General features: G+C 56.5%; 2 protein-coding genes across 3 annotated transcripts in view; one reads left to right on the forward strand and one right to left on the reverse strand.

Annotated features, from left to right (window-relative positions):
• Positions 1-8,382, forward strand: part of LOC139605196 (zinc finger protein 23-like) — a 554,146-nt gene extending 545,764 nt beyond the window's left edge. Inside the window, exon 3 of the mRNA XM_071456535.1 lies at positions 7,257-8,382. Within this exon, the coding sequence (XP_071312636.1) occupies positions 7,257-7,903 (647 nt within the window). The 3' untranslated portion in view covers positions 7,904-8,382. The remainder of the gene's footprint in view (positions 1-7,256) is intronic.
• Positions 1-12,893, reverse strand: part of LOC139605219 (zinc finger protein 3-like) — a 310,784-nt gene that overhangs the window by 72,443 nt on the left and 225,448 nt on the right. The window lies entirely within an intron of this gene.

Genomic DNA, 12,893 nt, shown 5'->3' on the forward strand with positions numbered 1-12,893 from the left:
CTGGCAACAGCCTTCTCCAGGAGCAAATCCAGCAGGGCGGCACTGGTCTCATGACTGAGGAGCTCTGAGTGAGCTCTGAGCCCAGTGCCCATGGTGCTGGTCTCTTCCTGCCCAATGCTCCGGATAAAGTCGCAGACGAGCTGTAGGAGAAGGGCAAGAGGCCGGGGATGTTGCATGGAGTGCTGCACACACGGTGCTGGGCTGAGCAGGGACAGCAGGCCCAGCCCAGGTGGGGGTGGCTGCAGGTACCTGCGCTGTTCTGCGGAAGCGGCCATGGCTGGATTCCTGCTCTTGTGTGCGCTCCAGGGCTGCATCTGGCAAAGAGCGAGCGCGGCCAGAGCTGAGGGGCTGCGGGAGAGGCCGGAGAACAGAGCCCAGCCCTGCACTGCCCAGGCAGGGAGAGCTCCAGGATGCCCCAGGGGATGGAGCACGGCCACTGCGGGGTGTCTGCCCGGCCCCTCTTCCCTCCTGTCCATAGGCATTTCCCCAGGGGATGGCATGGCATGGCATGGCATGGCATGGCATGGCATGGCATGGCATGGCATGGCATGGCGCCAATTGGCACAGGCTCCAGCCCTGCAGCCCAGCTCTGCCACTCACCCTCCTGCGGTGGATGGAACGACACCACCTCTTCTGTCTCCTGTGCTGGGGCAGCTCCAGGGCCTTCTTCTTCCTCCTCCTCCTCCATCACCCAGGCCAGCTTGGGCACTCTCGGGGGTCTCTGCTCCATGGCTGTGCCTGGAGCTACTTGCAGGAGAGATGCCCTGGGAAAGCTCCGGGGCACCAAGGCCCACGCTCTGCCCTTGAGGGCAGCTGCAGAATAGAAGCCTCAGGAAGGCCACGGGTCAGCGAGTCCTGTGCTCTGGCCTCGAGCTCAGCTGCAGGAACAGCGCCGCGGAGAAGCTCCGGGTCAGATGGGAGCGAGTGCGCTGTGTGGGGGCTCCTCACGGCACCGCTCTGTCCCGTTGTGCCCCGTTGCGTGTTGCCAGCAGCCGGGCAAGCTTCTATTTCCCACGTGTCACAAAGGGGCCTTGGACACCGGCTTCCGTTCCATGGCACGGTGACCGTGCTGCAGCGTGCCACCCAGGGCCCTTGCACACACTGCCTTCTGCCCCGGGGCCGCCCCCGGCCCAGCCAAAGTGGCCCAGCTTGGAAGGAATCCCTGGCCCCAGGTGTCTGAGACAGCCCGCACAGGATCTTTAGCAAGGGCTCAGAGCATCAGCAAATGCTGCCCGGCTCTGCGGGCTCAGTCCTATCCCCATACCTTTCCCCGAAAGCATTTGAATTTCTAAATGAGAATCATTTGAAGGGAGGGGATTGACATTTTCCATTTCAGAGAAGGCTTCTGCCTTCCTTAGCAGACACCTGTCTTTTCAAACCAAGACAATTGTTTATCATCTTGCAGATCCGCACTTGCTGGGCAGCCCCCTTTTACACCCAGGGCCTGGAGAACCATTCCCAGCAACTGGGAAAATCCTAGCTGCTCCATCCACCCAGAGATGAGGTCTCCAAATTTGCCCCGAAAGTGGCTCCAGCTTTTAGAGGCCAAAAAGAGCAAGTCCCAGTGACTTGATGACAGTTTTAGCCCAGAAAGCCCTGCAGCTGATGGCACACTTGACAATCAGCAGGGGACACAGCTAGGCCAAAGCCCAGAGCTCTGCCGGGAGCCTTTCTCCTCAAATACCCTTCAAACAAACCTCCATGCAAGTCAGTTGGGAAAGTTTCTTCAAATGATCCATTTCTGGCACTACAGAACTACACAGGGTTCTGTGAAAGATTCTAAAGCAGCTGCTCTGGAGTCCAAGAGCCAGCACTAAGAGTCCTTGTCATCTATTTGTAGCTAAATCGCACTTTGGGCGATTTGAAGGAGTTTGGAAGGAGCTAGAGAGCGGACCTCTGAGTTTTTCAGATGATGCCATTGCTTTTTCTTCTCTTCTCCATAGACAGGAAGGGTGAGTTTGGCTCCCATCTGCACCGCATGGCTCACAGGGCCGCAAGACTTGTAGTTACAAGAGCTTTGAAGGATTTCTTGGTCAAGAAGACACGGCCAACAAGGATATTTATGTTTTGGTGCCAATCCTTGAGTATTTCGTCTTACGGACTCATGCTCTCGGGGTCTCTGGCTGGTCAGAGTGAGCCCGAGATAAGTTCCAAAGTCTCTTTTCCCAGCCCGGCGCTCGAAGAAGGAGTCAGAGCTCTTCATTTCTGGCTCTCAAGGTTGTTTCTTGTATCTTATCTATAAAATTCTTTCTCCTGCCCCAGGGCAGCATTATCTTTTAATCCTAAAAACTACCTGTACAATATTTACAATGACTTTCCAATACCTATCACCTAGACAGTGAGCTTCTACTCTAAACCAATCTAAAAGTGCCACCATCACAGCAGAAGATGGAGGCCAAGAAGAAGAAGAAGAAAAAGAAGGAGAAAGGCTGGACAAGCCCAGATTCCTCCATCTTGCCCCCTGAAGCCCCAGTCTAAAAACCCCAACAATCTATTTTTCACCCTGGGATAAATTCACTATCATTCTACTGAAACTTTGGCAGCTTGTCATTCTTCCTACAAGGTTGGTAATTGATTTTTCCAAGGGCTAAATCAAAGGCACAGGGGTCTTGGGCTCTGTGCCAGGGTCTCTGAATGCCCTGGGCAGGGGCTCGAGTCCTCCAGGGCAGCCAGAGGAATTTCCTGTGTTCCCACATCATGCTACAGTGTAAGCTGTAAGCTTCCTTAGCCAATCGTGTTATGACACACAAACCTCCAGCACTGCATCCTAAACTTCTTGTTTACCATTGGAACTACTTTGATTTTTTCTAGATCTTGAACTCTAAACCACTAAACTTTCCTCCACTTCAACTTTCCTCCCTGTGTGTGGTGGTTTGACAGGAAACATGTTTTCTGGGATGCTGTGGTTAGGCAAATGGATGTTCTGATTTTAATATTGGCACCTAATGTGGCCTCCTGGGCATTGGACACATCTCTGAGAACACAGGGGTTAAAAGCAGAGCACTCGCGGGGGAAGTTCTTTTGGGTTTCCGTGGGGAAAGAGTTCGGGTCTCTGCCCCAGCCCAGCTGCTGGCTGGGCGGGCGGAGGGGAAAAGCCATGTGGCCGGGAGAGGTAGGCCTGAGCCCGGGGCTGGAAGGGTGGAAGAGAGAGAGAGAGACACCGGGAGCCACCGGGCAGCCCCCCGGGAGACAGAGAGAGAGAGAGAGAGAGCCGGTGCCTGGGACTGTGACCTTGAACCTTGATAAACATGGGCCTGTGCCGGCAGCACGGCTGGGACGGAGAAGAAGGGAGGGGTGCAGCCGGCCGCTTGTAGGAGCTTTTAACCCCTTTTTGGAGAATGAGAACTTTACAGAACATTGACCTCTCCTAGAAGAGAAATAGAGTGGAAGATGAGGAAAGAATGTGCAAGTGTGAGAGAGGTCTGGGCAAGTGAGAGATGTTGGAAGAATAGAGAAGAATCCTAGTGGGAAGAGATGATGGAGTAGCTTTTGCTGGACTCTTTTTGTATAGCCATGGACAGAACCATGTTCCTTGTGATACAGAGACTGCATTCTAGGGGGAGGCAATGGCCTCAGAACCAAGAGGGTTCAGTGTTGATGCCCCTCGGCCCCAGAGGGTGAAAAAATATGGGGGGGACAGGTGTCCCAAAAGAGAGATTGTGGAGACAGGTGTCCCAAAGGAGAGACTGTGCCTTTTTTAGATCGAGACAGAGCATCCTTAAAAGACAACCCTAGAAACAGTTCTGGTCCGTGTTCAGTGGTGAGAGCACTGGACATGAAAAGGAAGAAGTCACGACGGCAGATGTACTCCGGGCGGTGCCACAAGTGACACAGGAACACATGAAGCTTCGATTGTGTTTCCAGGAGAAGCCCATGGCACAAGAAAGACTCCTCTCCTCTTGATGAACTGAAGATTGATTGTTTGAAGGGTGGTGCTGGACCGAGAGTTGGTGATTTGAGAAACAAATGTATTGTGTTAGAAATTTGGTGGGGGGAGGAGGAAATGCATTTGTGAGGTTTTCATTTTCCCTGTGTGTGTGTTCCTTTTTATCTGTAGTTGTAGAGTAGTTAATAAAGTTCTGGTTCTTTTTTTTCCCTAAGTAAGAGCCTGCTTTGCTTATTCCTGGTCACATCTCACAGCAGAAACCAGGGAGAAAGTATCTTCATGGGGGCACTGGCATTGTGCCAGTGTGAAACCATGACACAGTCTAATCCCAGTTGCTCCCAGTCACTCCCAGTCTGATGCCAGTGCCCCCAGTGGGATCCCAGTTGCTCCCAGCATGGGCCCAGCTGTTCCCAGTGTGCTTCCATCACTCCCCTATGGTTACAGACACTCCCAGGATGGTCCCAGTTGAACCCAGTTGCCCCTGCTCTAGTCCCAGTCACTCCCCAGATGATCCCAGTCCCTCCCAGCATGGTCCCACTCACTCCCAGTTGCCCCCAGTGTGGTCCCAGTTCTCCCCAGCATGGTCCCAGTTGTTCCCAGTGTGGTTCCAGTCCCCCCAGTATGGTTCCAGACACTCCCAGTATATCCCAGTTGCCCCCAGCATGTCTGCAGTCATTTCCAGGCACTGCCAGTGGCCCCAGTAAGGTGTCAGTTATCCCAGTATGATCCCCCAGTCATGCCCAGTATATCCCAGTTGCCCCCAGCATGCATCCAGTCCTTCCCAGTTCCTCCAGTTTGCTTGCAGCATCATCCCAGTTTCCCTCAGCTGCTCCCAGTCGCTCCCTTTCAACCCCAATATGATCCCAGTAAGCTCCAGTTTGATCCCAGTCACATGCCAGCCCTCCCAGTGTGGTCCCAGTAGAATCCCAGTTGCTTCCAATCTCTCCCAGTATGGTCCCAGCTGCCTCCAGTGTGGTTCCAGTTGCTTCCTAGATCAGCCCAGTCAGTCCCAGTATGATGCCATTTGCTGCCAGCGTGCTCCCAGTTGCTCCCAGTCAGTCCCAGTATGGGGGATGATGTGCAGGGTGTGCTCCCAGTCCCTCTCAGATCCTCCCAGTATTAGTCCACTCCCTCCCAGTATGATCCAAATATGGCCCCAGTGTGCTCCCAGTCCCTGCCAGTCTGAACCAGTTGTGCTCCACATGGTTCCAGTTGCTCTCTTTCACCTTCACTTTTGTTCCAGTCACTCCCAGTATGTCCCAGTGTAGCCCAGTTCCCTCCAGCATCTTTCCAGTTCCTTCCAGTATGATCCCATTTGCTCCCAAGCACTGCCAGTCAGCCTCAGTGTAGTGGCACTCACTGCCAGAATGATCCCAGTCAGCTCCAGCCTGATCCCAGTTCATCCCAGTATAAGCCCAGCAGTTTCCAGTCACTCCCAGCGTGCACCCAGTCACTCCCAGTTGCTCCTGGCATGATCCCAGTTGTTCACAGCTGTTCCCAGTCACCCTCTGCATAATCCCAGTCACCCTCTGTACGATCCCAGTGCAGCCCAGTCCCTGGCAGTGCTGCCACTGCTGGGATCCCCCAGGCCTGTGTGCGTTCCCCCCTGGCGGATGTGCCGAGAGGAGCCCCAAGGGCTGGCAGTGGCCAGGCAGGGTCCCAAGCAAGGCCCAGTTTGGATATGCAGCCCCCAGTTTGCCCAGTTTGCCTCTCCTTTGGCCCGGGCCGGGTTCCCCCCGCCCGCAGCGGCTGGGAGCAGCCGAGAGCCCCGCGCTGCCCATGCCGACCTGGCCCGGCTCCATGGCCGCTGCTGCCGCGGGCTGCGAGGGCTGCGGGAACGGGGCACCGAGGGTGTGGCTGCTGCTGGGGGAGGAGGAGGAGGGAGGGAAGGGCAGGGATGGAGGGGGAGGAGGAGGCGGGTAAGGGGGGAGGAGCAGGGGCAGGGATGAAGGCGGAGAGAGAGCAGCGATGGAAGGAGAAGAAGGAGGTGGGGTTAGGGAGGAGGAGGAGAAGGAGAAGGGATGGAAGGGGAGGGATGGAAGAGGAGAAGGAGGTGGAGATAACAGAGAGGACGGGGAAGGGGGATGGAAGAGGAGGAGGGGGAGGAGAAAGAGGAGGGAAGGAGGCGGGGTTAGGGGGGAGGAGGAGAGGGAGGTGGAGATAGGACAGAGGAAGAGCGGGAGGAAGAGGAAGAGGAGGGACAAGGGCGGATCAAGGCTGAGTTGCGGGAGCCACGCGGTCTCGATCCCTGCCTGAATTCGCAGCCCCCACCTGTGGGATCATCGCCCCCCCCATGGCGCAGGTAAGTGGGGAGAGGGAGTCCGGCCCGGATATCCCGGGGGGTCCCTGGGTTGGGTTTTTGGGGGGATGTTTGGAGAATGAAGAAGTCCAAGGGTGAGCGGAAAAGGCCCCTCGGGGGGACATCGGGGGGTGGCGGTGGCGGCTGCCGGCAGAGGCAGCCTGGAGGAGCAGAGCCCTGTGTGCCCCAGGAGGCCAAAGTGGGGAGGCCAGAGAGGGGGGAGCGCCGCCATTGGCGGGAGCCTCAAGAGCCTGGAGAGGGGCAGGGGGGACTCCTTGGAGCCGCTGCAGCCCAGAGCAGAGAATGAGGGGAGAAGGGAGCCCGGGAGCCCAAACAGCCCCGGCATCCCGAAATGGGGAGAGCCAAGAGGGAGGAGCTTTTGGCATTGCTGGCACTGCCAGCAGCCTGGGCAGGGCGGGCACCCAGGAGAAGGGGGACCCCCAATCCAAGTTTGACCCCAGCAGCTGGGACAGGGGGGAACCCCTGAACACCAGAGGGAAGGCACCAGGGACGGGGAACCCCTGGGAGGTTTTTCAGGGCTGAATCTTGGTGTTTGGGAGGGTTTACTGGAGCCCAGATGGCCGGTGACTTGTAGAGATGGACTTGGGTGGGGGGAACTTCAAACTCCAGGTGCTCATCCCTTGTTTTCTCCAAACTAGGATTTCACATTGCCAACCCCTGTGAGGCTGTGAGGAAGAGGAAGATGCTCTGGGACACTGAGGCAGGTGAGGAGGAAGTCAGTGCCCCTTTCCCCTCTGTGCTGCTCCATCTCCCAGCCCAGCACGGCCCCCGGCTGCAGCACAGCCCTGGGGGGATCTCGTTGCCCTTGCCTGTGGCACGGAGGCAAATCCCATGCTGTCCTTGTCCTTCCTCGCCCAGAGCAGGAGCTGAGCATGGAGAGCAGGGAGGACAAATGCCCGCGGCAGAACCTGGTGGCAGAGGCCGTTTTGAGCGGCTCCACGGCGCAGGAAGCCAACGGGGAGGAAAAGGCCCGGAGATGCCGCACGAGGAGGGGCTGCAAACGCAGATGGCGGGGATGTGAGGGGGAAAGAGGCAGCCTGGGCCGGGAAGGCGGCCGGAGATGGAGCCAGAGCTCGGAGCTGGTGCTCCATGAGCAGCTCCATGATGGGGAGAAGCCCCACACGTGCGAGGAGTGTGGGAAGAGCTTCAGGTGGAACTCCGAGCTGATCGTGCACCAGAGGATCCACACTGGGGAACGGCCCTACGAGTGTGGGGAGTGTGGAAAGAGCTTCAGCTGCAGCTCCAGCCTGATCAGGCACCAGAGGACCCACACTGGGGAGAGGCCCTATGAGTGCTCCAAGTGTGGGAAGAGGTTTCAGACCAGCTCTGATCTCCTCCGGCACTATCGGAGTCACACAGAGGAGAGGCCCTTCCAATGCCCCGACTGCGGGAAGGGATTCAAGCGCAACTCTGACCTCGTCAAGCACCGGCACATCCACACAGGGGAGAGGCCCTATGAGTGTGATAAATGCAGGAAGAGGTTTCAGACCAGCTCCAATCTCCTCCTGCACTATCGGATTCACACAGAGGAGAGGCCATTCCGCTGCCCAGACTGTGGGAAGGGATTCAGGCAGAACTCCACCCTCGTCAGGCACCGGCGCATCCACACAGGGGAGAGTCCCTACGAGTGTCCCCAGTGTGGGAAGAGCTTCTCCTGCAGCTCTCACTTGACCCAACACCAACGGAGGCACCGGTAAGGGAAGCCCTGCGAGTGCCCCGAGTGCGGGAAGAGCTTCATGCGCTGCTGCAGCTCCATCCCCCACTGGAGGAGGCACTTTGGGCACAGCCCTGGTCACTCACATTCCCTGTGATCCATGTTGGGAACACACCTGGCTGCTTCTCCTTTGTTTGGCTTTAATTTTTGCTCTTCTCAATATCTTTGCACTCCAAAAACCCAGAGGGATTGATCTGTCACCTTAACACCACTCAAATCCCACTGAAAACAGCTACATTTTAAGCCATAAATGCTCAATCGCACTTCAAATTGCTTGTTCCCTCCTCAAAAAAACTCCATCCCAGGATAAACTTGCTCAGTTCCACACCCATCAGGGTGAGATGGGGTTAGAAGGAGATTGGGAGAAGTGGGATCCCAATGTGGAGCAGTGGGATGGGGATTGTGTGGGGCTGGGTGTGTGGGATGTATTTGATAGCAAATAAAACTTTCAAGAGGTCCTGATTTCTGTCCTGTTCATTTTCAGTCATTTCTGTTTGCAGAGTGCCACCTTGTCAGCTGATTAAATTCCTATAAAAGTCCTATTTTTAAATCATCTAACCCAAACAGTCCAAAAACCAATATCCAAGTAAAGCCACTCACCTGTAATTAAATTTTTAAAAATTATTTTAATTGTTTTTGAGTATCTAAGGGTGATAAAGTTTAATTGTTTGGTTAAAATGTCTGAGAAATTATACTGCTGTTTGGTTTTGCGTTTAGTATATTTGTAATATGAATTGTTTAACTACGGTGTGTTACATTGTATGCTAGTTTTTTTAGATGTTTTTTATCTAAAGTATATTAGTCATCAAGTTAAAACTTTCAAAAGGGATTTCTTGGTATATAACTTGTTTATTTATATGCATTGGTAATATTATAGCAACAATTGTTGTTTTTTTGGGTTGAACCATTGGAATATTGTAAGGAAGACTTGAGATTTTTATATTTCATTTTTATTATAATTTATTTAATTTTAATTATTATTTCTTTATTTATAATTCTAATTTTTTTGAGATGTGTCCTGGTTTAGGGCAAATTTGAGAGAAAACCTCCACGGGGGCCCCTCCAGAAAGCAAAGCCACAGGGCCCTCCCCCCAACCGGTTCGGGAGGGATTGCTCAGAGAGAAGTGGAAAGAACCTGTTCATTTAACAGGCACAGCACCCCCAGCACACAAAATGAACAATACCCATGACACCGCTCTTTCCCGGCTCTGAAAAGGATGACAAATTCAGAAAGTCTCTCTTGGGGGTGGTCGCTCTGTTCTCAGTCCCTCCGGCGCTGGGGGCAGCTGCTGCAGCCACAAGGTGCAAACTCTCGGTGTTTCCCAGCTCCCAGTCCAGAGCAGGTTCAAGTAATTCTGAAAAAAGGAAAGGAAAAACAGTCCAGGGAAAAATTCAGACTGCTTAGCTAAACTAACTAATGAGCAGAAGCAAAAAGCGAGAGCAAAGCAGGAGCAAGAGCAAAGCAAAAAGCCCAGCAAAAAGCAAAAACAGCACCATGTACTGCCCCGTCTCTGTGTCCCACCAGCTGTGGAGGAGCAGGCTGATAAGAAACCAAAACAAAACTTTCACTCTTCAGAGCCAGTCTTGAAGGCACAGAACATAATATCCAGCATGAACAGAAGACATGAATGGGGATACAAGCATCGTAACGTCACCCTAGGACAATGTCCCAAAGGTCCGTTTGCTGTAGATGGGATGACTTGCACGTCAGTGTTTTCCAAGGCAGCTTCTGCTGCTGCTGCCACACCGACTCCTGCGCTCCCGGCTGTGGCTGATTGAAGAATGTCCAGGTTGTGGGGGAGCATTTGTGTCACGGCGCGCCCCCTTTAGCGCTCGGTTCTGCGGGTCCCAGCGGCTCCGTCTCTCTCGTCTGTGGATTTGCATTCGCCGCTTCGGTGCCCGTGCTTGTCACATCTGCTGCACTTTCCCTTGGAACCAGTAGCTGTTGCTGTTTGTTACTTTTCTTTATGGCTCTGATTTGCACCCGTGGCTGCCACACCGAAGGCAAACTCGGTCGGGGCCGTTTTCTCTGTGCTGCACAAGTGGCTCAAGGGCAGTTGCCATTGCGTTGCTGGATAGGTGGCCTTGTCCTCTGGAGCTCCTACTCCCAAACAAGCTTCTGTCATGTCTGCCACATTAGCTGTTCTGGGCAAAGTTTGCAGGATCCTTTTGGAGGTGAGATTTGCATTTTCTACTGCTAATTGCATTCCTAGCACAGTTTTAACCTCTGGGCACATTCCTGGAGCCCAAACTACAGCATTTCTGAGGCGGTCTAGGAAACTCATACAAGTCTCATTTGCCTCTTGTCCAATGGGGGTATAAGATGGAGGTGCTAGTCCCATATCTGGAAATGCATGAGAAGCCTCTCATGCAAGTTTCTGAGACTGTTGCAAAATAGCAGTATGCAAACGTGCTTGAGCTTGCGGGTCAGCAAAAGGGCCTCTCTTCAGCATCATTTCTGGGGGGCCAGGCTCCCTAGGGTCTCTTTCGAAGGGGTTTTGATTATTTTTACCATTTCAACACTTTCTGTGTGTCCCTGCAAGCAAGAAAGCACCACAGAGCCTCTCCCTCAAAGCCTTGAGGTAGTGCCAAGGCAGAACTTGTTCATGCTCTTTTCCCCTGGTGATTTTCTACTCCCGTCCAGACTCTGATAGCAAAGCCGTGCTGGTGACAAAAGATTGACCTTGGCATCCTGGGGCACTTTCTGGGTGGGTGTTTGAATCTGCTTTTCCAGGCCTCGGGCTGAGCAGGGTGAGGCCGAGGCCTGGGCCCCTCCAGGCGGCGCCGGGAGCGCCCGGGGCAGCGGCGAGGGGCGGCCCTGAGGGGCGGCACAGGGGGCATTTCCCCCGAGCGGGCGGGCGGGCGGGCGGCGGGGAAAGGCGCCCTGGGCACAAGGGCAGGCACAAGGGCCCCGGCTCTCTGCAGTGCAGGCGGCCCAGCGCTGATCGCTGCTCCCGGAGCCGCTGCCAGGGCCGGGTCTCCTCCCCGCCGCTGACCCTGCACCTGCAGCGCTGCCTCCGCCTCTGCCGGGCTCCCCGGCACGGACGGCAAGGACGTGGACACGCTGCAGCAGGGGCCCAGCAGGGACACCCAGATGGTGCCGGGGCTGCAGCTCCTCTCCTGCAAGGAAAGGCTGACACAGCTCGGCTTCTTCAGCCTGGGAAAGAGACCCAGCCTTGATCCAGCTGTGGCCTTCCAGTACCTGAGGGCAACACACAAGAAAGCTGGACAGGGACTTTGTACGAGGGCAGGCAAGGACAGGACAAGGGAGCATGGATCCAAATGGAGAGAGAATAGGTTTAGGTAAGGGATTCAGAAAAAAGGCTCTCCTGGAACAGGTTGCCCAGAGAAGGTGGGCATGTCCCGTCCCTGACAGTGTTCAAGGCCAGGCTGCATGGAGCTCTAGACAAGCCGGTCCAGTGCAAGGGGTCCCCAGCCACAGCAGGGGGGTTGCAGCCATGGGATTTTCCAGATCCCTTCCAAGCCAAACCATGCCACGACTCCATGATTCTGGGATACTTCCCCTCCTCATCCTCTGGCAGAAAAAGAAACTTGGCCCCAAGTTCCACACTGCAGACCATGTCTTTTAGCAGCCTGCAACTGTGTCAACAGAGGATGAAAAGAGATGACATTACTGACATGATTTTCCTTTTCTATTAAAAAAGCAAATGCTCTGCTCCTGTCCACTCTGGCAAAATTGTCAGAAGAGGCAATTGTTCCCCATGAAATGCTTGGTCTCATGCAAAGAAGAAAGAAGCCAGAAGCCAACACTCTTCGTTATTGCTACATTGTTTTCTTTGGTTACTTCTCTAATAGGAATGACTTTGGGGTGTGATTTGTTTGTTTCTCTCTTTCGTTCCTTGGGGCGCGCGGCGGCTCCTCTGTTGGGTTCGCGGGGGCAACGGAGGAACGGCCGCGAGCTCCGGCGGCTCCACAGCAGCAGCAGCAGCAGCAGCAGCAGCGCTTCTCTTGATTGGTTTTCCGCTTGACTTTTCACTCGCTCCCCATCCCCTTCTCCCTCTCACACTCACTCGATTCCCGTTCCGTCCCGTGCCGTCCGTGTTCCGCCTCTCCCAGCCCGGCTGATGCCGCGTCCCGCAAGGCGCCCCTCGGCGGGGCCGCCCCGTGCCCGCCCCTGCCCGGCCCGCCGTGGTTCCGCCTCGGCCGGGCTCTCTCCGTCCTGGCTGTGGCGCCGCTGGAAGAGCCGCTCGCTCTGGTGCTGGCGGAGCAGTGCGGGCTTTTGGCTGCGCCTGGCGCGGGCTCTGGCCCAGCCCCGGCCGAGGCCCCGGCCCCGAACGAAGCCCCTGCCGCGGTTCCGCCCGCAGCCGCCCCGCTGCCGCCCGGCTTCCGCCCCGTGGCCGACAGCGTGGCCGGCAGCTGCCCCGCTCCGAGCTCCGCCGCTCGCCAGCTCGGCCGCCGGCCCCGAGCCGCCGCAGCCCGGGGCGGCTCGGCAAGCAGCAGCGCGCCGGGCGGGCGGGTGCCCCGGGCAGAAGAGCGGCAGCGCGGTGCCGCCCGCACGGGTGGAGAGGCCTCCCCTGGAGCAGCTCTAGCGGCAGGGCCCGCTGCTGGGCAGCGGCGGCTGCGGCAGCGTTTACTCCGGTCCCCACCTCGCCGACGGCGCCCCGGGAAGAGACGGGGCTGGCTCGGAGGGCGGCGGCGGGCGGCGGGTGATGAGCTCAGCCCGCCGCTGGCCTTGGCTCGCAGGCGGCCATCAAGCGAGTGTCCCGGGAGCACATCTCGGAGTGGGCGCGGCTGGGGAGTGAGCGGGGCCAGCGGGAGGAGCTGGCGGGGCGTGCCGGGCGGGGATGAAGCTAGGCCCGGCAGGGCGGCAGCCGGAACGCTGCGAGGGCAGCGAGCGTGGAGTGAGCGGGGGCCGCGCAGCGCCCCGGGCCGGGCCATGGCGAGCCGCGGCGGGGCCGGGCAGGGGCTGCCCGAGGCGCGGCGCAGCTTCGGCCCCGCTGACGGCATCGCGG

The sequence above is a fragment of the Agelaius tricolor genome, unplaced genomic scaffold (assembly GCF_023055355.1).
Source record: "Agelaius tricolor isolate 1412-34295 unplaced genomic scaffold, bAgeTri1.0.p SCAF_61, whole genome shotgun sequence".
Lineage (NCBI taxonomy): Eukaryota > Metazoa > Chordata > Aves > Passeriformes > Icteridae > Agelaius > Agelaius tricolor.